Source organism: Lates calcarifer, unplaced genomic scaffold, assembly GCF_001640805.2.
Source record: "Lates calcarifer isolate ASB-BC8 unplaced genomic scaffold, TLL_Latcal_v3 _unitig_27_quiver_2358, whole genome shotgun sequence".
NCBI lineage: Eukaryota > Metazoa > Chordata > Actinopteri > Centropomidae > Lates > Lates calcarifer.
Genome location: NW_026116427.1, coordinates 1 through 24978, shown reverse-complemented (window position 1 = coordinate 24978; position 24978 = coordinate 1). Strand labels below are relative to the sequence as shown.

Below are 24978 nucleotides of genomic sequence, written 5' to 3'. Positions count from 1 at the left end.
TAGTGATGATTTTAAACTTTGATTCTTTAACCTTGGAAGAAATTGGCTATTTTAAATATTTATCCCTAATTGTTATACTGTTGTCATGTACTCAGATTTTTGTGTTATCAGGAAAAGATTCACATTTTTGAAATTTCTCCATAAATCTGTAATCACACTTCTTATCACTCATGATCAGTTTGTAAATCTGCAGGAACTATACGTTTACTTTAATGGGTGAGTGTTCTGTATCAGGTGCATCAGTGGTATTGTTTCATATATTCGGCTGGATTCCTGTACAAGCATTTTATATCACACTTTTCATTAAAGATGTTCAAGTGCAAGAAAACCGTCATGGCCATCTGTCCAATCAGTAAGAAAGATCTTTTGTTTTGTTTCATACCAGTTTTGATTGAAGGTTTTCCTATTAATTGTAATAGTTCTATTATTCCTCAAGGTGGAGTACTGTGGAGAGTAAAGGGGAAAAATCATCACCCACTAGTAGTATTTTTAATGAAATTCTGACAACTTCACCACTTCTTCTTTTAATTACTTTTTATTTCAGTATTACAGAATAAATGCGCTCTCATACATCAGGTCTTTTATATGTAGGGGACAGTAAAGTGTGAGAAGACTGATTAAGAGAGGAAGGTTTATCATTCTATGACACAAACCATGGGATATTGTGTGATTTTGAGTGGTGTGGTGGATGATCAAGATGATCACTGACGCTGGTTGATCCACACCAAGGTATTTGGAGATGTCTGTATAGACGTTGGGTACATCTGGGTAGTTGCCAGTTCCTGTACTTGTTGAAAGACACAACACCAACAGCTATCCCACTGCACACCAGAGGCCCACCAGAATCACCCTGTGAAGAGGAAAAACATTCATTTATGATTTCATTTCAGATGTTTATATCACTTCTATTGATAAAACTGGGTGACATTTTTTATGAAAGAACAGAAAACATACCTGACAGAATCCTTTGTTTGTGCCATATCCACCTGCACAGATGACATTGGCAGGAAGTCTAGGCCATTCCCTCTTACAGACTTGTGGGTTAATGATGGGACACATCAACCACTCTCAGGTCATCAACAACATTACCATTGGTTCTAGTGTAACCCCATCCAGCTACATGGCACTGCTCATTGTCATTAATGTGCATCTCAGAACTGGGAAGATGAATTGTTTGAGCACTCTTTTTTAGACAGCTGGAGACACAAAATCAAAAATTTAAAACGGGCAAAGTCTAATTTCATAACATCTTTTCATTTACCAGACTTCAAGTTAAAGACAGTGATTGTTATACTGATATTTGTATATTGTGTTTTGTTAAATCTCCTTAATAAAACCATGATGCAGTGTATATTATGGGGACATTTTTGGTTATTGCTTAGGTTGTCAAGATGTCATCTGAGAATATGTACTTACTTTGAGCAGCATGAGTTATTACCAGTTCCTTCAGACATAAAATGTGGGGTGTTTGTATCTCCTCTCAATATTTATGTTTTCCATTATATATAAACTAACTAACGTCTTTGTAAAGAAAGAAGTTAGTTAGTTTATTTAACAATTTTAACAAATTTCTTACAGATTGATTCCTTAATTACATTAATTGAAAGTAACTCACTCTCTGTTACAGTGTGCAGCAGTGACCATAAAATCCTCTCTGACAAAAAATCCTCCACAGATATGACCTCTGTTGTTCTGTACAGAGACCATGTACAGCATTGAGTTCTCTTGGAGCTATTTTCCCATGAATCACACATGCTGTAAAGATGAGTAAAAATCTAAATGAAATTATTGTCACATGAACTGGTTGGTTGGAGAGTAATATTCAAATTCTGTCCGCTTCGTCCGAGACATGTCAGAAGATGAAAAAACAGAATTTTGTACAGAACATGCATGATGCCAGACAGACAACGAACTTGTCTTCTTGGGGATATTGAGTCAACCCTTTCATACAGCAGTTTCCTTTTGCTTTTTGGCACTTATGATTATTATCTCGATTTATAACCACATCTGTGTACAATGCTAGTATGATGATTTTCCGCATCTTTCAGTCTCTTGATTATGTTCACTCTGGGCCATTTTAGACCTACTTCTCCTCATTGTTTATAGTTCACAATAAGCAAATTTGAAAAAACTATTTTTACTGTTTGACACTGATGTACACTATTTGATTAAACCTTAAACCTTTCTTAGAATTGTTTGACAAACCAGAAGAACCATAGATGCCAGTTCCTTCTTCAGTTTTGAGTGACACAGACCATTTAAATTCACAAAACTAATTAAGTAATTTAAAGAAATAAAGAAAAAAGATAAATAACTGTAAACATTTCTGATCATATTGTAAGAAAATTACATTTGGTTAAAGCAGCTACAATCAAAATTTTATAATAACAATGTATGAAATGACAATGAGAAAATAATGAGTGAAAGGGGTCACTCACAGTGATGAACCTACAGAGAATTATCACCAGAATCTACAGCCTGGCTTTACAGAGTGTTATATTCAGTGTCACCCTTTTTAATTTTTAGTCAATTTTTAGTAGAAAAAAGGTCAACATTTTAGTCTAGTTTTCATCCAGACCAAGAATGAGTATTTCAGTCAAACTTCAGCAAACTGCTTTCAAAGATTTAATCCAACTGATTTGTACAATTAAGTCTGGAAACACACATCATTACAACAAATCCAATGCAGTCTTGCAATGGTGTTTATAAAGAAGTTGTGTACTACCGTTTAAATAGATTTGTCAAGAAAATATTTGGAACCTCTTTGCAGAAGCAGAAAACTAAGCACTGGATGGCCAATTACTGTGCAACAGAATTTAGTCAGGACCAAAACAATCTTCTGTATTATATGCTGTGCATTATAATAACCAGTAGATGTCACAAATAGGCTACTTTTTGCTCTCACTGACAGTGACTGTGACACTCACCTCTTGTTTCTTACATCTGACACATATTATTTTCTGTATATGTTCATGTTGCTTTAAATTACCATTGCTATTGTAACAGTGCATGACTTTGTATCTCAGCTTTCTTTGTGTTAGCAGTAAGCTACAGTTCACATCAAAGCACATGAGCAGGTAAAAGCAAATATGTATCCATAAGTTAGTTTCAGTTACCTTCAGTTATGAGACTATTGCTTCAGGAGTTGGCTGCTCAGCATTTCCTGACTTTTATGATATTGGTGAGGTAAGGCCCTACTGTCAAAACATGCAAAACATGTGCCATCCATCTACTTTGCCATTAATGTTTTTAGTAAGTTAGTAGTTTGGGTAATGGAGAACACAGGACATAGAATATTCAAATCAAGTCTGTCTCTCTACCATCTTCCTTGACCATCAAGTCATACTATTCTACATGTGGACCCATTCAAAATCAACTGAAATGTGTGGTTATGGCAATTAGGTTCTGTGTGTTAAACATGGAAAGCATGTTCATCAAAATAAATAAACTTGTCTAAGTTGGCAAACTTAGCTGACTGGACTACTGACTTTCAGTGAGACTAAATCCCCATCTGCCAGCAGTGTAGCAATGTCCCATTGTTATGACATGCTGATGGTTAGTTACACCACTTTCTCTGGGAGTTGACTTAATGTGGTTTTAAATGTAAAGTAACGTTATCATCTTAATGTTAAGTTACCTCAGTTTCTGTGTGGTGTGTCTCAAGGTGTCTCCTCATGTTTGTGGTTTTGTAGCTGCTTCTCTCCTGACCAGTGGTGGGCTGTCAGGGCCAGCGAGGCCTTCAGTGCTGGCCCAAACATTGTCACAATCACTGAGTTAGATTTTAATATAGCCTCTTCTATTAATAGTACATTGTAATGTACTTTAATTCAAGATCTCCATTTATACTTTTTTTGGTCCGGTGTCAGAGGTAAGAGAATATACACCACAAGACAAAAGCGTACCATACAAATAGAATTGCTTTTATTGACAACCAGTTCATTAAAAGTGTTCACCCTGATAAGAGCAGCACCATAAAGGTCAGCATGGAGGATACAAGCGGCCGCCCTTGTACCCTACAACACAGCACACATGTGGGTTAGAATAACGTTCACACACCTGAGGAAGAACACTGCAGGCAAGTAAAACACCGCAGTAAAACCGCACACTAGTGAAATACAGCATGCAATAAGAGCAGTCCAAACCATACACAGGTCAAGACCATTTCAAACACTTGAGGGCAGTAGAGGGCCCCTTGACAACCAGCGTTCTCGAAAGGGAGCCCGTCACTAAAATCTACTTTTAAAAATAGCCTAACTTACATAACAACATAGGACAAAAACAATCTCAACAAGACAACATATAACACTAAGCATTAAATTATTTTAAAGTTCGTTAAAGTTTACTTGACTCGCTAAGGATGGTGTGAGGTGAAGAGTGCAGGATTGATGTCAATAGCCCCGTGAGCACCGGCCACAGCACAACTACTCCCCGGTCTCTCGCTACCTAACGGAGGCACCCAGCCTCCCCTCCTGACACAGGAACGGCTCCCCTACTCAACTATCTTCGCTGCCGGCAACATTAAAAGTTGGAGCAGCACCCTCCCGTCCCAGTGCTGCCGACACAGAGCCGGACGATAACAGGTACGTCTCTCTCACACACCACGCTGGCGGTCACTTCTTCTCTGCCTTCACCTGCCACCTCTCTCCACACATGGTAGTCATCTGTCATCAGTATTCAGTCCCTGCCGGGAAGCAGGAACCATTCCCCATAGCATCCACCAGGGGGAAGAGACCCTCCGCCTTATTCCCTCATTACAATATGTATTCAATTCCCAATAGTCTATTCTTTTCATCTCATAGCTTTCCTCCTGGTCGCGCTGCTTCCAATATAAGCTGTTTATGTTAGAGCTTTTATCCAATCAGATTTCAGCCCTGTGATGCCAAGTTAAAACACATCTGCCTTGGGGCCTTCAGAATCAACAGTGCATGCTCCGGTAAATTAAAATAAATGGCAATGAAACTGTTGCCTCGTGGATCCTTTAACCAATCAGATTTCGAGTTGGTGAGATCAGCTCTAGCATACCTACGCTAACATGTGATTTGATTGGATGCTCAGAGAGCGTCCAGGTCAGAGCCGGAAAACCGCATGTAAAGCTACTCGCGCAAGCTAAAACATTTTAGTATAGATTTAATAGCTGTTTTCTCAACCCACAATGGCTGAAGGAAGGAGTAGAGTTCAAAGACTGTTTCAGAGACATGTGCGTCTCAGTTCCAACAGTGAGTCCTTTTCTATCGCGATGGAGGCTAACGCTGAAAGTCGAGTCTGCCCAACTGTACTTCTCGGATAAGTTCTAACTCGCTTAAGGATGTCCGCAAATGTCTACAAATAATCAGCAGTTTCGGTGAGTAAAATGCATTTGATCCATATTTTATTGTTTACGTCTTTGTCATTTTCTAGTTAATATTGATGCTTCTGTTGGAGATGATGTGTGTGGCTCAGCTGCGGCTGCAGTGTTTGGAGACCTATTGAATTGTGTTAATTGGGGTTATAGCATTGCTTTAGTAATGGCATTTATTCTGGTTACATTACATGCCTGTCTGTGATGCAAAGCTCTGGTAAACTGCGTTTCTGTATATTGTTGATGGTTTCTATATCTGTGACATTAAAGTATGAAGGTAGCCTATTAAGAGGTGGGGTAGAACACCAGTGAAGGCCTCACTTTTCTTTTATATTTGAAGTGGGGCCAAATGTCAAACCATCTTGTTTCCATCATGTTCTTTCCTCATTGTATGTTATCTGATAACATCAGCCATTCAAGTGCATAGTCAGGTCCAGTTTAGCACTGTTGGCAGTGCATTCATGGTTGTGCTGCCGGCTAGTAGAATCACCAGAAAGATGATTCAAGTGTGCAGGAAAACAGATGTGCAGCCCGGCCATCAAAGGAAGGGCATTTAGATTCCTCCTCTTTTTCCTCAACAAAAGTATAGCAATATAAAGTATAGCATTTTATTCTTGTATTTTTTGTTGACGATATTGCTCAGTGATATAGTCCCAAGTAGTGTTTGATGACATCTGTGTTGTCTCGCCATCGTCTCATTGTAGTCATGGAAAAATGCCACCCCAAAGTAATTGTAACTTTGTTGTAGTGCTGTTTGTTGTGTTTCAGAAGGTCTAATGAAGAAATGCTGAGTCAGGGTTTGCCCTGAGTTACCGAAGCAAGTGGAATAGGAACTAGCTCGGATGTGATGTCATGACTTTGGCTCTTTACACATAATTTGCCTTAACAACCGGTTCTCAACACGTACAACAGCCAGGCAGAATGAGGCGTTGCAATGACAGCAGAAGGGTGTTCAGAGACAACATTAATGTCTCTGAAAAATGTACAACAGTGTAACACCCACAGCTTGATTGAACAATGCAGCAGGTGCTGTGATTAAAAATGGAAGGTCACTGCCGGGGTTGTGCCAAACAGCTATTGTCTGCCAGAAAGTGACTCCTTTGGAACATGTGTGGCCTGTTAAAGTTGTAATGCTTGTGGCTGTTTTTATTCGTAATCAAATGGTTATAAAGTGCTGAAAAAAGACACAACTTTTGTCCTGTAAGTAATAGCAAAGTCCCTCTAGGCAAGTCTTGCCACTCGGCAGCCATCTTGGCAATGCCCTCAGGCAGTTATTCCCTGACTAACAAGACCAGGCTCCTATCTAAATGATTTTGGAGAGAGTTATGACTTCACTTTTGATGGTCACTGGTGCATAAAAACTATAAAAACTACATGTGTAGAATCATAAGCAGTCATATCTGACTTTACAAAGTTTTAAAAGTGCATACTCCATCAGTGCAACTAAATATGTTTCCTGGTTCAGCAGACAGTAGGTTGGTGTTACAGACTATTCTATTCAGGATTCTTTTTGTGGTTTGTCTCTCCTTCAACAGCTAACATCTCTGGTAATTGTAAAACTATGGCTCAGTGAAGTGTCATCATTAGAGGAAATTGTAACTGAGTAATTATATTTACAGCTTAAAGAGTGCAGAATTTGGAATGTAAATTCAGGCTCCCCTCAGTTCAGTTCTTTGAACTTTTCTAAACAGCTGGAGACACAGCTAAAGACAAATAACTAAAAACTGTTTTTCTGTCTTTTAGTTCTCTTGATTTTGATTATGTGACAAAAATTAGTTAACTACTTAAATCCCTTTGATCAGCAGCAAGAAATATTATTATTGAGTCTGGCAGTAACCAGAATAGAGCTTGTGTTTAACCCATTAAATCCAGCATTTTTCCTAGATATGTAAATATCCAAGTATCCAAATCACATGTCAATAGTAACCCTAAGAATTTAAAATCAATCTTTTTTATTTTTTCATGGAAAGGCAGGTTAAAAGTGTATTTTATGGTCAGTCACACTTGTGATGGTGGGATAATGTGTTGTATTCTGAATTAACATATTTCTCCTATGCAGTCATCAAAATTCTCATATATTCCAGCCCAGTTATTAATGCATTAAAACTCTGTCACTGACAGTCTCCGGCAAATGCTCAAGCATGTTGTAGTGTGATTATTTTATATATCAAAAACCCTTATACTACGTCAATACAGTGCATTCAGTTTTTCACATTTTGTCATGCTGCAGCCTCAGGCTAAAATTCATTTTCCCTCTGTCAATCACACAATACTGCATAACAACAAGTGAAATCAAAATTTTGTGATTTATTTATTTATTTGGCTAATTTGTTAATAAAGAAAAACTGAAATATCACATTGACATAAGTATCAGATCCTTTGATGTCATGGTCAACATCACTGGGCCAAACCAAGTGGAGGGTTTTCTTTTTTCTTTTGGTTTGTTTAATGCATTCTAAAGTACGGTCTTTCCCTTATAGAGTCGTTTAGTAATGTAAATGAGCTTTTAACGAGTCTGAGGATGTTCCTCTTTTCTGCAAGGAGGTCTTTAAGTCAGTGAAAGGCTTTGTCATCAGTTTTGTCAGTCCAAGTCAGTTTGTCATGTCCACTGAGATTTTTTTACCATGAATCATGGACGAGAGGTGTGCCTCTTTTTCTTAATAGTATGTGTATGCAGTATGATGTCATTCCTAGGAAACTCATCAGTTGTTTCTTAGTGGTTGGTTTTGGCATTGATTGAACTGCCTGAATATGTTAGTGGAGAGGCATTTGCCCTCTGCTGTGATTACATGTCCATGATAAGCAGCAACACGAGTGTATCTGTTTTCCATCAAAGGAAATGACAAGTAATCCTACCTGTGAAATATTATTTGTGTCTTCTAATGAGGTTGTTTAAGAAAGAACATAAACATGGTATTTGAAATGCATTTTTTATTTTCAGCTCCAGTCACAGACAGAATAGTCTGAAACACTACAATACACAATACACACTGCATGCTGAGGCAAAACAAGAAGATTTGTACTGATAACATTTTAGGGATTTGATGATGCTGTTGGTTAGAATAATTCATATGTATTTCTTTTTTATCAGTGTTTTCAACACCCCTGCTTTACCTCCTAACCTGAGGGAGTTCTCACTAATCCACTGCTCTGAACTAAAGCTACATTTATGAAAATTTAACATAAACTGTGCTATTTTCTAGTGCTCCACTACATACTGTATGAAATTTACCCTAAGAAATGTTGTGGATATTCTGCTGGAAAGGGACCATTGTATTTTTTGCATAAATTTAAACAGCATTCATGTCTTCTGATAAAGGAATTTATTTTTTATTTGCAACATTTGTTAGTGACAGAGCAACATCACTTTTCTAAAACAGTTCCGGTATGCTGAAGCAAAGCTTTGTGCAAGAATTTTACATTTTCAATTCTTATTCAGTGTCTGCTTGATCCAGGTAAGGTATTTTGATATGTCTGTATAGACGTTGGGTACATCTGGGTAGTTGCAGTTCCTGTACTTGTTGAAAGACACAACACCAACAGCTATCCCATTGCACACCAGAGGCCCACCAGAATCACCCTGTGAAGAGGAAAAACCTTCATTTATTTATGATTTCATTTCAGATGTTTGTACCACTTCTATAACCATTTGATGTACAGAAAACATACCTGACAGAATCCTTTGTTTGTGCCATATCCACCTGCACAGATGACATTGGCAGGAAGTCTAGGCCATTTCCTCTTACAGACTTGTGGGTTAATGATGGACACATCAACCACTCTCAGGTCATCAACAACATTACCATTGGTTCTAGTGTAACCCCATCCAGCTACACGGCACTGCTCATTGTCCTTTATGTTTATTGCAGACCTGGGAAGTTTGGCAAGTCGCATACTGTTGCCCAGTTGTACTTTTCTAGACAGCTGGAGACACACAAAATCACAGGGCATAAATTAATTTCTCAGAACCCTGTCTTATCTCCATCAGACTTTAGTTAAACACTTGCTTTGAGCTGAAGCTGATGAATTATTTAAATGAAGAGTAGTTATTTGTAGTGTTGCAGATAGGGACCTTTTAGCTTAGAGACAAATAATTAGTATTTGATCAACTGGGTTGAATGAATATTTACTCACTTTGAGGAGCATGATGTCCTTCCCATTTCCTACACCGTCATAACCTGGGTATCTGTACCTCTTTACAATGTGTCTCACTGTTTTACCAGACTTGTGGAGATTGTGGGTGCCAAGAACAACCCTATCCCTGAATAAGTTATTATTGAGAGATTGTCAGTAGATCATTTTTAGATTCATTTTCTTTTTCTAATCACATTTAAAAAAAAAAAAAAAAAAAAAAAAACGAATGCTAGAAGAGGAACTGTAACTCACCCATCACAGTGCGCAGCAGTCATTACAAAGTCTTTCCTGACGAGGAATCCTCCACAATTATGACTGCCATTTACCTGCAGGGATGCCATGTACAGCAGTGTGTTCTCAGGGGCTTCATTCCCATTTATGATTTCACTCCCAAGTGCTAAAAACATAAGAGGAAAATCAAAAGAGACTAAGATGAGTTCATGTCCTATTTTCCAGCTTGACAAAAGTTGTCAGATTGTGCAACTTACCCTGTTGTCCGAGCACATAAAAAAGCAGAAAGCTGTGCAGCATTGTGGCAACAGTCTGCTCAACCTAGCTCACCCCGGCATATCAAGTCCACCCTTTTATATGCTTGCTTCTCAGTCTGTTTTGCACTGACCTCTATGGCCACATCCTGTCTGCAATGGAAAATTGTGGCTTGTGATATATTGATTAATTGTGGCATCCTAAAACTATTGTTCTGTTGCCTCAGCAGATTAGTATATGAGAATGTAACAATTTAACACAGCCTGTTAACCAATTTTTCTTCCTTCATTTCATGAAATATTGAATTAAAACATTCACAAATGTCAAAAAAATATCAGAAGAGTAAAAGTCTTTCAGAGTAATGAGTGGAAACCAGTATTCTCCAGGTCAGAGAAGAATGTGCATAAACATCTATAATGTTTTTGTCTATTGATTTATTTAGGTTATTTGTCTTGTTGTAGCTCTGAATACCCACAGTAAGATTAATAATACACATCACAAAACATTAATAGCAGGAGATTTGTGTGAACTAAATGGCTGCCTGTGATATCTGCCAGCTGATATCTATGTTGTGTTGTGGCTACGAAGTGCATTGGTAGATGTAGGCTATTTGTTACAGCAGTTCATAAACCCCAGCTCTGATCCTAGTTTGTCTAGGCAGGGTTTAATGATTTGATCATTTAAACTTGATTTAAACTTGATTAAGTCTTTGTGTCACCTACCTGACACATGCCTACCTGACACATGCTGTAGAGACTGAACCTCTGTTAGCCAGCAGAGGTGAGGCACAGACAAGCTTGTAGGTAGTGTACATTGTTGCTACTACCAGGTGAGTGGGACTATTTCTCCAGTCAGTCAGACGGGTTAAAGACAGTGCACATAGGGAGGCCAATCAGTTACCAGGGAATAGGACTGGTCACCCTGGCCACCACTCTGGCACCAAATATGTCATTTGAACCTCATGGATATATAGCAAATTACTAAAATTATGATGATGATTATGATGACATATGGGTGGATAGTCAAGTTCAGTAGAATTCATATGGCCATCACCTGTGACAAAATCAAGCTGTGTGTAACTGTAAAACTGTAAAGTTGGTTTATTTAACAATTATTTAACAATTTAAAATACTTAACAAATTTCTTACAGATTGATTCCTTAATTACATTAATTGAAAGTAACTCACTCTCTGTTACAGTGTGCAGCAGTGACCACAAAATCCTCTCTGACAAGAAATCCTCCACAGATATGACCTCTGTTGTTCCGTACAGAGACCATATGACACATGCTGTAAAGATGAGTAAAAATCTAAATGTGTGATGAACCTACAGAGAATTATCACCAGAATCTACAGCCTGGCTTTACAGAGTGTTATATTCAGTGTCACCCTTTTTAATTTTTAGTCAATTTTTAGTAGAAAAAAAAGGTCAACATTTTAGTCTAGTTTTCATCCAGACCAAGAATGAGCATTTCAGTCAAACTTCAGCAAACTGCTTTCAAAGATTTAATCCAACTGATTTGTACAATTAAGTCTGGAAACACACATCATTACAACAAATCCAATGCAGTCTAACTCTTGCAATGGTGTTTATACAGAAGTTGTGTACTACCGTTTAAATAGATTTGTCAAGAAAATATTTGGAACCTCTTTGCAGAAGCAGAAAACTAAGCACTGGATGGCCAATTACTGTGCAACAGAATTTAGTCAGGACCAAAACAATCTTCTGTATTATATGCTGTGCATTATAATAACCAGTAGATGTCACAAATAGGCTACTTTTTGCTCTCACTGACAGTGACTGTGACACTCACCTCTTGTTTCTTACATCTGACACATATTATTTTCTGTATATGTTCATGTTGCTTTAAATTACCATTGCTATTGTAACAGTGCATGACTTAGTATCTCAGCTTTCTTTGTGTTAGCAGTAAGCTACAGTTCACATCAAAGCACATGAGCAGGCAAAAGCAAATATGTATCCATAAGTTAGTTTCAGTTACCTTCAGTTATGAGACTATTGCTTCAGGAGTTGGCTGCTCAGCATTTCCTGACTTTTATGATATTGGTGATCTCATGGTCGACATCACTGGGCCAAACCAAGTGGAGGGTTTTGATTTTTCCTGTTGGTTTATTTAATGCATTCTAAATTAAGGTCTTGTCTTACCTTTATAGAGGCATTTAGCAATGTAAATGAGCTGTTAATGAGTCTGAGGATGTTTCTTGATTTCCTATGTGGGTCAACCTGTGTTGTTATGGTTCTGGCTGAAGCAATGTAGGTGTGAGTTGAACAACCCATGTAGGCAGCTGGATTTATTTTTGTTCCTGAGGAGGAGAGGTAAGGCCCTACTGTCAAAACATGCAAAACATGTGCCATCCATCTACTTTGCCATTAATGTTTTTAATAAGTTAGTATTTTGGGTAATGGAGAGCACAGGACATAGAATATTCAAATCAAGTCTGTCTCTCTACCATCTTCCTTGACCATCAAGTCATACTATTCTACATGTGGACCCATTCAAAATCAACTGAAATGTGTGGGTTATGGCAATTAGGTTCTGTGTGTTAAACATGGAAAGCATGTTCATCAAAATAAATAAACTTGTCTAAGTTGGCAAACTTAGCTGACTGGACTACTGACTTTCAGTGAGACTAAATCCCCATCTGCCAGCAGTGTAGCAATGTCCCATTGTTATGACATGCTGATGGTTAGTTACACCACTTTGACTTAATGTGGTTTTAAATGTAAAGTAACGTTATCATCTTAATGTTAATTTCTGTATTTTTCTGTTCTTTCTCTCTTAGTGTTTGTGGATATTTCTCAGCCATATTTAATCAGCTTCATTTGGATGAATTTAATAAGTGAATAACAGATAGATTGAAAGACTGAAAGACATGAAACATGAAAGATTCTTTGATGGGGATCTACTTGAGACAGCCCATTCAAACATTTCTTTGCAATGTGCGACAAACTAGATGAACTTAAGAAACCACAGTTTCCAACCTCAACTCTTTGAGTGTCACCACGTTCACACACACACACACACACACACACAGAGAGAGAGAGAGAGAGAGAGACTTCATCATATGTTCAAGTAAAGTGTCAATTAGTTTTTGTATACCACACAGTGTATTTACAGTAATACTAGTGCTGCTGTTTACATCTTTTTCCTTCTCCTGAATACTTTACAACAGGTTGTGGATATGCTGCTGGAAAGGGACGTGGCATGTTTTAAAGTAATTCAATCAGCATCTGTGTCTTCTGATGAAAGATTTTTTTTTTATTTGAAATATTTTGTGTTGAAGAGCAAACACTGACAGAGCAACATCACTTTACTAATACAGTTCAAGTATGCTGAAGCAAAGCTTTGTGCAAGAATTTTACATTTTCAATCTTTACTCCTCAGAATCTGGTTGATCCAGGGAAGGTATTTGGAGATGTCTGTGTAGATGTTGGGAAAATCTGGGTAGTCACAGATGGCATAACGGTTGAAAGACACAATACCAACAACTATCCCATTGCACTCCAGAGGGCCACCAGAATCACCCTGTGAAGAGGAAAGAACATTTTAATTCATTCATTTAAGGTGATGTAGCATGCATATACATTTAGACTAGAAACTAGGTGACATGAATGGATAGAAAACATACCTGACAGAATCCTTTGTTTGTGCCATATCCACCTGCACAGATGATATTGGCAGGAAGACGACCCCATCTGCTCCGACAGACTTGTTGGTTAATGATGGACACATCAACCACTCTCAGGTTATCTTCAGTCCAACCACCAGTTCTAGTGTAACCCCATCCAGCTACACGGCACTGCTCATTGTCCTTTATGTTTATTGCAGACCTGGGAATTTTGGCAAGTCGCATACTGTTGCCCAGTTGTACTTCTCTAGACAGCTGGAGACACACAAAATCACAGGGCATAAATTAATTTCTCAGAACCCTGTCTTATCTCCATCAGACTTTAGTTAAACACTTGCTTTGAGCTGAAGCTGATGAATTATTTAAATGAAGAGTAGTTATTTGTAGTGTTGCAGATAGGGACCTTTTAGCTTAGAGACAAATAATTAGTATTTGATCAACTGGGTTGAATGAATATTTACTCACTTTGAGGAGCATGATGTCCTTCCCATTTCCTACACCGTCATAACCTGGGTATCTGTACCTCTTTACAATGTGTCTCACTGTTTTACCAGACTTGTGGAGATTGTGGGTGCCAAGAACAACCCTATCCCTGAATAAGTTATTATTGAGTGATTGTCAGTAGATAATTTTTAGATTCATTTTCTTTTTCTAATCACGTTTAAAAAAAAAAAAAAAAAACGAATGCTAGAAGAGGAACTGTAACTCACCCATCACAGTGCGCAGCAGTCATTACAAAGTCTTTCCTGATGAGGAATCCTCCACAATTATGACTGCCATTTACCTGCAGGGATGCCATGTACAGCAGTGTGTTCTCAGGGGCTTCATTCCCATTTATGATTTCACTCCCAAGTGCTAAAAACATAAGAGAAAAATCAAAAGAGACTAAGATGAGTTCATGTCCTATTTTCCAGCTTGACAAAAGTTGTCAGATTGTGCAACTTACCCTGTTGTCCGAGCACATAAAAAAGCAGAAAGCTGTGCAGCATTGTGGCAACAGTCTGCTCAACCTAGCTCACCCTGGCATATCAAGTCCACCCTTTTATATGCTTGCTTCTCAGTCTGTTTTGCACTGACTTCTATGGCCACATCCTGTCTGCAATGGAAAATTGTGGCTTGTGATATATTGATTAATTGTGGCATCTAAAACTATTGTTCTGTTGCCTCCGCAGATTAGTATATGAGAATGTAACAATTTAACACAGCCTGTTAACTAATTTTTCTTCCTTCATTTCATGAAATATTGAATTAAAACATTCACAAATGTCAAAAAAATATCAGAAGAGTAAAAGTCTTTCAGAGTAATGAGTGGAAACCAGTATTCTCCAGGTCAGAGAAGAATGTGCATAAACATCTATAATGTTTTTGTCTATTGATTTATTTAGGTTATTTGTCTTGTTGTAGCTCTGGATACCCACAGTAAGATTAATAATACACATCACAAAACATTAATAGCAGGAGATTTGTGTGAACTAAATGGCTGCCTGTGATATCTGCCAGCTGATATCTATGTTGTGTTGTGGCTACGAAGTGCATTGGTAGATGTAGGCTATTTGTTACAGCAGTTCATAAACCCCAGCTCTGATCCTAGTTTGTCTAGGCAGGGTTTAATGATTTGATCATTTAAACTTGATTTAAACTTTAAGTCTTTGTGTCTCACCTACCTGACACATACTGTAGAGACTGAACCTCTGTTAGCCAGCAGAGGTGAGGCACAGACAAGCTTGTAGGTAGTGTACATTGTTGCTACTACCAGGTGAGTGGGACTATTTTCTCCAGTCAGTCAGACGGGTTAAAGACAGTGCACAAAGGGAGGCCAATCAGTTACCAGGGAATAGGACTGGTCACCCTGGCCACCACTCTGGCACCAAATATGTCATTTGAACCTCATGGATATATAGCAAATTACTAAAATTATGATGATGATTATGATGACATATGGGTGGATAGTCAAGTTCAGCTGGATTTATTTTTGTTCCTGAAGAGGAGAGGTAAGACCCTACTGTCAAAACATGCAAAACATGTGCCATCCATCTACTTTGCCATGAATGTTTTTTTTTTGTTAGTAGTTTGGGTAATGGAGAGCACAGGACATAGAATATTCAAATCAAGATGTCTACAGAGTCTGCCTACCTACCGCCTTCCTTGACCATCAAGTCATACTATTCTACATGTGGACCCATGTTTAAGGATATTTGATATCATGGTTGACATCACTGGGCCAAAGCAAGGGGATTTTTTAATTCCATGAAAATTCATGGAAATGTTTGTTTTGGTTTGTTTAATGTTGCTTATACTGAACGTGAGCAGTTCCTCTTTTCTGCTTCTTCATTTGTCACTCAGTTGTAGCTGGAAAACCACACTCTGCACAGATAATTTCTAAGAAAAGTTACACCCAGTTCTGAATTTCATAAAGTTTGTCAGAGATTGTGCATCTGTAGTTACTCCCTAATCTTAACAGTGTTCCTGCTTTCAAAGGGGAAACAGGAACTAAATCTAAACATAAACTAAACATAGAAGATAGAGGGTGCTAAACTCATATACCTGGAACCAAACCACATATGTCTTACTTATTAAGAGCGCACTAGAGGTCAATAATTCAATGATAAAAGTTGTCACAATAACATCCATAAGTCTGTTTCAGTTACCTTTATTATCTGGCAGGTTTGTTTAATTGTTTGTTCCTTTGTTCAGACCCACCATACAGGACTGATGTTTGGGAGGGGGCTGCTCTGCATTTCCTGACTTTTATAGTACTGGTGATATCATTGTTGACATCATTGGGCCAAACCAAGTGGGGGGGGTTATTATTTTTTGTGGGAATGTTTCTTTTGGTTTGTTTAACGTGTTCTTAAGTATGGTCTTACTATTATGGTTCTGATTGAAGTAATGTAGGTGTGAACTGAACAACCCATATAGGCTGTTTGATTTATTTTTGTTCCTGAGGAGTAAGGCCGTACTGGTTTTTGTTAGTTTTTGTTGTTGGTGCTGTTATTTATTTATTTTTTTGTAGTTTGTGTAATGGAGAGCACTGCAAATATCTAGAGATGTCTACAGAGTCTGCCTACCTACCGTCTTCCTTGACCATCAGGTCATATTATTCTACATGTGGACCCATTCAAAATCAACTGAAATGTGTGTGTTAAACATGGAAAGCATGTTCAATATATCAAAACAAATAAACTTGTGTCAAGGAAAAGGTTGGCAAACTTAGCAGTGTAGCAATGTCCCGTTGTTATGACATGCTGATGGTTAGTTACACCACTTTCTCTAGAAGTTGACTTAATGTGGCTTTAAATGTAAAGTAACATTATCATCTTAATGTTAAGTTACCTCAGTTTCTGGGTGGTGTGTTTGTGGTTTTCTCCCCAGTTTTGTAGCTGCTTCTCTCCTGACAATACCACACACTCACTTTTCTTTTATATTTGAAGTGGGGCCAAATGTCAAACCATCTTGTTTCCATCATGTTCTTTCCTCATTGGATGTTGTCTGATAACATCAGCCATTCAAGTGCATAGTCAGGTCCAGTTTAGCACTGTTGGCAGTGCATTCATGGTTGTGCTGCCGGCTAGTAGAATCACCAGAAAGATGATTCAAGTGTGCAGGAAAACAGATGTGCAGCCCGGCCATCAAAGGAAGGGCATTTAGATTCCTCCTCTTTTTCCTCAACGAAAGCATATGGAGATGTTTATGAAGTTTTTATTTTTCACCACATTTTATTCTTGTATTTTTTGCTGCACAGTGATATAGTCCCATGACGTCTGTGTTGTCTCGCCATCGTCTCATTGTAGTCGTGGAAAAATGTTGTGGATGAACATATTCAGTCATAGTTTTCATGAACAAAATGTACACAGTTTTCAGCTTTAACAAGCAGCTGTCCTGAGCAAATAAGAAACAGAATTTCTCAAAAGTATGTTGTGTGGATCTTAGTTCATGGAAAAAAGACACAGCGTTATTGTTTATTCAATATTGATGTTTTTCAGTTGCCTATAATGAACACCATTTCATGTAAGTCCTGGGTGTTTGCAGGCTAAATGTCATGACTGAAGTACCTGTGCTGCCGAACTTGTAGTGATTTTTTTTTATGTGTTCACAAAGTAATTGTAATTTTGTCATAGTGTTGTTTATTGTGTTTCAGAAAGTCTAATGAAGAAATGCTGAATCAGCGTTTGCACTGAGTTATTGAAGCAAGTGCAATAGGAGCTAGCTTGGATGTTACATCATGACTTTGGCTACTTTGGCTACACTAGGGCAGCACGATTCTGGAAAAAATGAGAATCGCAATTTTTTTGCTTAGAATAGAGATCATGATTCTCTCAATCTCACAATTTTTTTTTCAACATGTTTTTTGCACTCATTTACCCAATACAAATGGACCCGCCACAGGAATATTACTGTCACTGCTAAAATATTATAAAGTTGCAGAATACCTGGTTTGAATCTGAATCACATGGTGTAATGACACATTGTAATTGGCTAAAGGAGATAGAAGCGTTTGTTTTGATGCAGCGGGTGTCGCAATTTCAATATGAATAATTGTGCAGCACAGGGGTAAAGGTGAGGGTGACTAGATGGTAAATCTGCAACAACATACAACAGTGTAACACTGACAGCTAGGGCTTGGTTGAACGAAACAGCAGCAAAAACAGGTGCTGGAAGGTCACTGCCGACATTGTGTCAAAAATACAATAGAATAGAACTGAATCCGTTATTGTCATTGTTTGTAAAACAACAAAAGAAAATTTGGCAGCTCCTGAATTGACAGTGCAAATAAAGATAAAAAAGCTATTGTCTGCCAGAAAGTGACTCCTTTGGAACATGTGTGGCCTGTTAAAGTTGTAATGCTTGTGGCTGTTTTTATTAGTAATCAAATGGTCATAAAGGGCTGAAAAGAGACACAACTTTTGTCCTGTAAGTAATAGCAAAGTCCCTCTAGGCAAGTCTTGCCACTCGGCAGCCATCTTGGCAATGCCCTCAGGCAGTTATTCCCTGACTAACAAGACCAGGCTCCTATCTAAATGAATCAGGAGTTATGACTCCACTTTTGATGCCGGTACACAAAAACTATAAAAATTACATGTGTAGAATCATAGGGGGAAATTCTTTTTTAAAGTTTGGTGACTTTTCCTCAAAATGTTGAAAATTGCTTTTTTCCACAGGTTATATATCTACAACACATCCACATATGGATGCATCATGCATGCGCCATCAGTGCAACAACATGATTGGCTAAATATGTTTCCTGGTTCAGCAGACGGTAGGTTGGCTGTTTCAGGGGAGAGGTGGGACATGTGTCATGCAACTACCAACTTTGGTGTTACAGACTATTCTATTCAGGATTCTTTATATGGTTTGTCTCTCCCTCAACATCTAACATAACACCTCTGATAACTGTAAAGATATGGCTCAGTGAGGTTGTTAAAGAAAGAACTTAAACATGGTATTTGAAAATACAGTTTTATTTTCAGTTCCAGTCACACTGACAGAGCAGTATGAGATACTATGATACACAATAATCTACTGGATGCTGAAGCAAAACAACAAGATTTTTACTCATAATGTTTCAGGGAGGCTGATGATGCTGTTGATCCACACAAGGTATTTGGAGATGTCTGTATAGACGTTGGGTACATCTGGGTAGTTGCAGTTCCTGTACTTGTTGAAAGACACAACACCAACAGCTATCCCATTGCACACCAGAGGCCCACCAGAATCACCCTGTGAAGAGGAAAAACATTCATTTATTTATGATTTCATTTCAGATGTTTGTACTACTTCTATAACCATTTGACATTTTTTATGAAAGAACAGAAAACATACCTGACAGAATCCTTTGTTTGTGCCATATCCACCTGCACAGATGACATTGGCAGGAAGACCATCCCATTCCATCTTACAGACTTGTGGGTTAATGATGGACACATCAACCACTCTCAGGTCATCAACAACATTACCATTGGTTCTAGTGTAACCCCATCCAGCTACACGGCACTGCTGGTTGTCATTAATGTGCATCTCAGAACTGGGAAGATGAATTGTTTGAGCACTGTTGTCCAGTTGAACTTTTTTAGACAGCTGGAGACACAAAATTGAAGAAGAAGATTGAAACCTAACAACCTTCAAGTTAACAAACAATTGCTGTAATACGGATTGGTGCCAAAAAACATGATGTCATCTGAGAATATGTACTTACTTTGAGCAGCATGATGTCATTACCAGTTCCTTCAGACATAAATTGTGGGTGTTTGTATCTCGTCTCAATATTTATTCGTTTTCCATTATCAGTATTCTTGAGATTATGGGTTCCGAAAACAACACTTGTAGGTTCACTGAATGCGGGATCATTGAGAGACTGTCAGTGCATTTTTTTTTAAGTGCCGACAAATCAAATAAAAGAAATAAAGCTGCAAAAAATTATACATCCCTTTGCAAAATAGTGGATTCTTTTGGTTTGATTTCCTATCACATTAAATGAATCAAAGATTGCTTGATAAGGAGAGGTAACTCACTCTCTGTTACAGTGTGCAGCAGTGACAACAAAGTCTTCACGGACAAGGAATCCGCCACAGATATGACCTCTGTTGTTCTGCACAGAGACCATGTACAGCATTGAGTTCGCTGAGACTTTATTTCCATGTATGATTCTACTCCCAACTGCTGAAAAAATGAATGGAAAAAAGCATGAATTAATTTCCCATTTATCCAACAGAAAAATATATCCAGATTTTGTAATCTTACCACTTCGTCCAAGACACATTAGAAGAGGGAAAAGCAGAAATTTGTGAAGACCATGCATGATGCCAGGAAGACAGTTAACTTGACTTATTGGTTGATGTCAAGTCGACCCTTTTATTCAGCTGTTTGCTTTGTTGAAATGTATGATTATCATCTGTTTTATCTTTACTCATAACCACATCCTTTGTGCTAGTTTGCAAATTTGAAACTGAAATTATCTTTGTGTCATCTTGTTCGTTATCTGGTTTTTCATCAGCCTGACACGCATGATGTTTATCAGCTTGAGCTTAGTTTAACACAGTCTGTCACATTCATTTATTCTTCCTTCTCTTACATTTTATGTCATATTCTTTATCTAAATGCCACCGTTTGATCATTTTGGGCTATGATACAGCCAGTTCAAACATTTTTTAGAATTTTCCCATTCATTCCCATTTGCACTTATGAAACTAATCCACTATTGCTGCCCACAATTTTACTCTTTGATGTATTTGAATGGTATATTTTTCTAGATAAATGTGTGTTCAATTATGTTACATTTACACATACACACACAATATATTGAGAGTGAGATGAACATACAGCAGGGTCAAAACAGGCCCACAGCTCATTTTTGCCTCGGGGCCCCATAGTGGGTTTATCCAGCCCTCACCTTCACAAAGTCTGTCCCTAAGTCTTCAGTGACTAGTGCATGACCTCTGCTGTTACCCTAATCTCTGGGGCTCTTATCCCGCGCATGATGTCCCATTTTTCTTCTCAAAACAAGAAGCAGAAATTTGTGCAGGCCATGCATTACATTGGTAAGACACACTGACACCCATCTTCCTGTTGGTGGCAAACAGGTCGTTACCATCTATTTTATTTTGACGTCTAAGGCCACAACCCATCGGCAGTGTAAATTTGCAGCTTAAGATATCTATCTCAATTATCAAAGTATAACATTGCTTGCGGTTCTGCTGCCTCAGCAGCTTGGTGCACATGTTGTAGACAATGCGATCAGTATATTATGAGCTTAGCAGGGACTGTCACATTGATCCAGTCTTCATCTCTTATTTAATTCAATATTTGGATTATACATTATGTATTAATTTCACTTCTAGTCCCTGTTTTGTTCAGTCTCAGCCTTTGTGGATCTTCTTCTCTTCGCTGTTTGTGGATATTTCAATTATCATTTGAAGTGAAGTTAAGTTAGATTAAAAGTGCAGTTGCAGAAAATCTAATTTTCCAGTATACATGGACACCTGTGTCAAGTATGATATCTGACTTTCTCTTGTGTGCAACAGTGATGTTGACATGAATTTGGGTAATATCACTTAAGGTGGTGAGTGTAATAGCCATGTTGAGTAATGTCTTTTTTTCTTTCTCATTTCAGGGCTGCTGCTCACTGAGCAATAATGTTGATTTTGTCCTCCCTGAACTGGTTGGAATTCAGTTTGTTTCTTACTCACTGCTACAGTACCAGTGTAATGACGGTGGAAGAGTTTGATGTAATACATACAGGATATACTGGATATATGTGGATTCTCAGGATTTTGAGTTAAAACTAATTTTTATAACATTATTCAAATCCTCTGGCCAGGGTCACCCTCCAAATTCTCTCTGAAGTATTTTGTTTAGGGAATTTTGGAGGTTTGTACTCTACTATAACATATAATCTGTAATATATCAGATTTTTCATGAATCTTTTCTCCTCTCTCACATTTATTTATTTCTTTTATTTCTTACTTTTGACAGTTTCATTTTGGTAATTCTGAGCTTTTTTTTTTAATCACACATCAACACATGATGAACACAGACGAGAAACCAAGATTTTTTGGTGTAGAAATACTTGACACATCCCACTGAAGCATGCCTTTGAATTCTGTAGAAAACTAGTCAAACCACGGGCACCACAGCTTCCACAATCACATTTGAACATCAGTGTTCTATTTCCGGTTATGAAACTAACACCTTAGTTGATACACATAGGAGAGCACAAACACACACAAATCCAGGCAGGGGAATCATCACCTAGCTTTACATATAGCAATATATAATAAGCAGTAAAATGCATTCTTCCTGTCATGATTTGTTTTTGATAACTTGACTTTGGTGAGATGATGTGTCATGTAGTAAGTCACACAGTTGCATTTGTTGTATCAGTATCTGCACATGTAATTATCTGCACATTAATTCAGTGCACCTGAATATAAGCCGCACCCACTAAATTTAAAAAGAAAAAAAAAGTACATATACAGGCCGCACTTGTCTATAAGTCGCAGGTGTCTACAGAGTAACATGAGATATTTACACATTCACGCTGCCGTCTCCAACATCTCACCATCGATTCACTGATGCCAAGCTTACACGCAGCAGCTCTATTTCCTTTTTCGACAGCCAGATCGATTGCCTTTAACTCAAAAGCTGCATCATATGCATTTCTTAGTGTGTTTTCCATGATCAGGGTGTGTGCATTAAGCGCAAAATGACTGATCTGACGAATTTAGTGTGAGTGCGTTTGATCTAATTCAAACAGTTTCCTTGGTCCACTGTGACCTGTTCGGTAATTTCATTGGTCTGATGTGACAAGGCTAAATGTTTTTGTGGCATTACGTTAGCCCGTAAAAATCTATAAATTAGCTGCATCATTGTTTAAGCCGCAAGGTTCAAAGAGTGTGAAAAAAGTAGCTGCTTATAGTCCAGAAATTACGCTAGCTAGTTCCAGGCCTTTTTATCTTGATTTTCGTGCCTACAACTCAGTCACATCAAACTTTAGTCGCTTTAATCTAACATGACAAACAGATGCAAAACCAAGATTCTTCGGTGTAGAACTACTTGACACAGCCCACTAAAATGTTTTTGAATTCTGCAGAAAACACAAACCACAGAAACCACAATCACATCTGAGCATCAATGTTCTATTTTCAGTTATTAAACAATTGCCTTAGGAGAGCACAAACACACACAAATCCAGGCAGGGGAATCATCACCTAGCTTTACATATAGCAATATATAATAAGCAGTAAAATGCATTCTTCCTGTCATGATTTGTTTTTGATAACTTGACTTTGGTGAGATGATGTGTCATGTAGTAAGTCACACAGTTGCATTTGTTGTATCAGTGTCTGCACATGTGTACAAATCTGACAACATTATTCAGTGTTTATCTCCTCCACATGCCATATCAACAAATGTTCAGATGTACAGAAATGCAAACTTTGCATCTCATTACGGTGTGCTAAGTATGAGTTTCATAGTTTGTCTGCTTTTTGACCATTAGAGGGTGCCACTCTTAACTTAAAGTCTAATCCAAACTAAAGGTCTGTTGTCCCTCTACAAGTCATTCATTGTCCTTGTCATCCATACCTGCCATCTTGTAGTCAAATAACTTGCAATGTTTCCCTAACGCAGATAGATTTCTCTGAGTCAAGTGTGTTACAGAGTGAGCCTGTTACTTTAATAGAGAGTTGGACTATTGTGCTCTTCATTGTAGCCTTAGCTTTAGCCCTGTCAGAACATCATGTCTCCTTTCCTCTGTTCAGTGTTGTTTGAAAACCCTACAGTACAGTCATTCTGAAAAGAACAAAACATCATTTACCAGCAGATACCATACACTGAACTCACCCTAAGAACTTTTATGTCTGATTTAACACTTCTTTTCCTTGAAAAACATTGTGATCCAGGGCAGGTATTTTAATACAGTTATATACACACCGGGTGTGTCTGGGTACTCACAGTTTGTGTCACCCTTCAAGAGGGAAATTTCTTAATGTGTTCATTCATTATTTAATTGTATAATAATATTTTAAGATGTCAATGTGGGAATAAAAAATATTTTTTTACGGTTTCCCCTCCTGGAAACAACAGATTTTATTAATTTCACTGACCACTTGACTTTGGTGAGATGATGTGTCATGTAGTAAGTCACACAGTTGCATTTGTTGTATCAGTGTCTGCATGTGTGTACAAATCTGACAACATTATTCAGTGTTGATCTCCTCCAAAATCTATATCCACATGCCATATCAACAAATGTTCAGATGTACAGAAATGCAAACTTTGCATCTCATTACTGTGTACTGAGCAGAGAGTCTGAGCTGAGGGCCCAATAAGAGTTTCATAGTTATCTGCTTTTTAACCACTACAGGGTGTCACTCTTAACTTGAAGTTTAATCCAAACAAAGGGTCTACAAATCATTCATTGTCCTTGTCACATACACATTGGGTGCATCTGGGTAGTCACAGTTTAAGTTTGTATTGAAAGACATGACACAACTGCTGTCTCATTGCACACCAGAGTCAACCTGCAAGAGGGACATTTCTTAATTTGTTCAGTCATGATATAATAGTTTAATAATGTTTGGAGGATGTCATGATGTTCATTGTGAGTATAAGGACTAAGAATACATTTTTTTACTTTTACCCCATCCTGGAAACAACAGACTTTATTAATTTTATTGAACCTAGTAGAGTTTAAGGACAGGCAACTGTCAACTGGACAGTTAAATGAATGTATATTTAGTCTCAGGATTTTTGCTTTTACTTATATTTACTTTTTGTGTGCAATATACTTGTAAAATTAATAGCAGTCAATGTGCAAAGGCTGACAAATGTTAGCAAAAGCTAACATGCTAAAATTGAGATGGTGAACATGGT

At 37.8% G+C, this 24978-nt stretch overlaps 4 protein-coding genes across 6 annotated transcripts; all 4 read right to left on the bottom strand.

Moving 5' to 3' along the window:
• Positions 1–709: 709 nt before the first annotated feature.
• LOC108893037 (serine protease 1-like) lies at positions 710–4668 on the bottom strand (the record flags this gene model as incomplete). Its single annotated transcript, XM_018690822.1, is given in 6 exon segments — positions 710–774; positions 776–850; positions 955–1053; positions 1055–1196; positions 3954–4013; positions 4538–4668. Coding segments are annotated over 6 exon segments (572 nt in total), but the record flags the coding sequence as incomplete, so codon positions are not given.
• A 3586-nt stretch (positions 4669–8254) lies between these two features.
• On the bottom strand, positions 8255–12193 carry LOC108893039 (granzyme B). 2 transcript variants are annotated; one of them, XM_051068198.1, is made up of 7 exons: positions 11961–12193; positions 11146–11247; positions 9961–10110; positions 9725–9869; positions 9473–9599; positions 9008–9262; positions 8255–8918 (listed from the first exon to the last, which is right to left on the bottom strand). In XM_051068198.1, the coding sequence occupies exons 3-7, from the start codon at positions 10001–10003 to the stop codon at positions 8763–8765; spliced, it is 726 nt and encodes a 241-aa protein (XP_050924155.1). In that variant the 5' UTR covers positions 10004–10110; positions 11146–11247; positions 11961–12193; the 3' UTR covers positions 8255–8762. The 2 variants fall into 2 exon arrangements, with proteins under 2 accessions (XP_050924155.1, XP_018546342.1); XM_018690826.2 differs by lacking the exons at positions 11146–11247; positions 11961–12193 and having other exon boundaries at positions 9961–10237.
• Positions 12194–13211: 1018 nt separating this feature from the next.
• LOC108893038 (duodenase-1) lies at positions 13212–14688 on the bottom strand. Its single transcript, XM_018690823.2, has 5 exons — positions 14555–14688; positions 14319–14463; positions 14074–14200; positions 13609–13863; positions 13212–13505 (listed from the first exon to the last, which is right to left on the bottom strand). Exons 1-5 carry the CDS (start codon positions 14595–14597, stop codon positions 13347–13349), a joined length of 729 nt encoding a protein of 242 aa, XP_018546339.1. The 5' UTR covers positions 14598–14688; the 3' UTR covers positions 13212–13346.
• Positions 14689–19046: 4358 nt separating this feature from the next.
• Positions 19047–20488, bottom strand: LOC108893036 (duodenase-1-like). 2 transcript variants are annotated; one of them, XM_018690821.2, is made up of 5 exons: positions 20347–20488; positions 20118–20265; positions 19802–19937; positions 19429–19683; positions 19047–19326 (listed from the first exon to the last, which is right to left on the bottom strand). In XM_018690821.2, exons 1-5 carry the CDS (start codon positions 20402–20404, stop codon positions 19162–19164), a joined length of 762 nt encoding a protein of 253 aa, XP_018546337.1. In that variant the 5' UTR covers positions 20405–20488; the 3' UTR covers positions 19047–19161. The 2 variants fall into 2 exon arrangements, with proteins under 2 accessions (XP_018546337.1, XP_050924154.1); XM_051068197.1 differs by having other exon boundaries at positions 20118–20262; positions 20347–20470.
• Positions 20489–24978: the final 4490 nt, after the last annotated feature.

What these genes read in the sequence shown, in the direction of transcription:
- LOC108893039 (XM_051068198.1), bottom strand. Translation starts at nt 10,003, where the DNA reads ATGCTGCACAGCTTTCTGCTTTTTTATGTGCTCGGACAACAGG. An exon ending in ACTGCTGCGCACTGTGATGG is followed by an intron (nt 9,600 to 9,724) that starts GTGAGTTACAGT and finishes TAACTTATTCAG; the next exon opens with GGATAGGGTTGTTCTTGGCA. An exon ending in CAAACAAAGGATTCTGTCAG is followed by an intron (nt 8,919 to 9,007) that starts GTATGTTTTCTG and finishes TCCTCTTCACAG; the next exon opens with GGTGATTCTGGTGGGCCTCT.
- LOC108893038 (XM_018690823.2), bottom strand. Translation starts at nt 14,597, where the DNA reads ATGCTGCACAGCTTTCTGCTTTTTTATGTGCTCGGACAACAGG. An exon ending in AGGACATCATGCTCCTCAAA is followed by an intron (nt 13,864 to 14,073) that starts GTGAGTAAATAT and finishes GTGTGTCTCCAG; the next exon opens with CTGTCTAGAGAAGTACAACT. An exon ending in CAAACAAAGGATTCTGTCAG is followed by an intron (nt 13,506 to 13,608) that starts GTATGTTTTCTA and finishes TCCTCTTCACAG; the next exon opens with GGTGATTCTGGTGGCCCTCT.
- LOC108893036 (XM_018690821.2), bottom strand. Translation starts at nt 20,404, where the DNA reads ATGCATGGTCTTCACAAATTTCTGCTTTTCCCTCTTCTAATGTGTCTT. An exon ending in ATGACATCATGCTGCTCAAA is followed by an intron (nt 19,684 to 19,801) that starts GTAAGTACATAT and finishes TTGTGTCTCCAG; the next exon opens with CTGTCTAAAAAAGTTCAACT. An exon ending in CAAACAAAGGATTCTGTCAG is followed by an intron (nt 19,327 to 19,428) that starts GTATGTTTTCTG and finishes TCCTCTTCACAG; the next exon opens with GGTGATTCTGGTGGGCCTCT.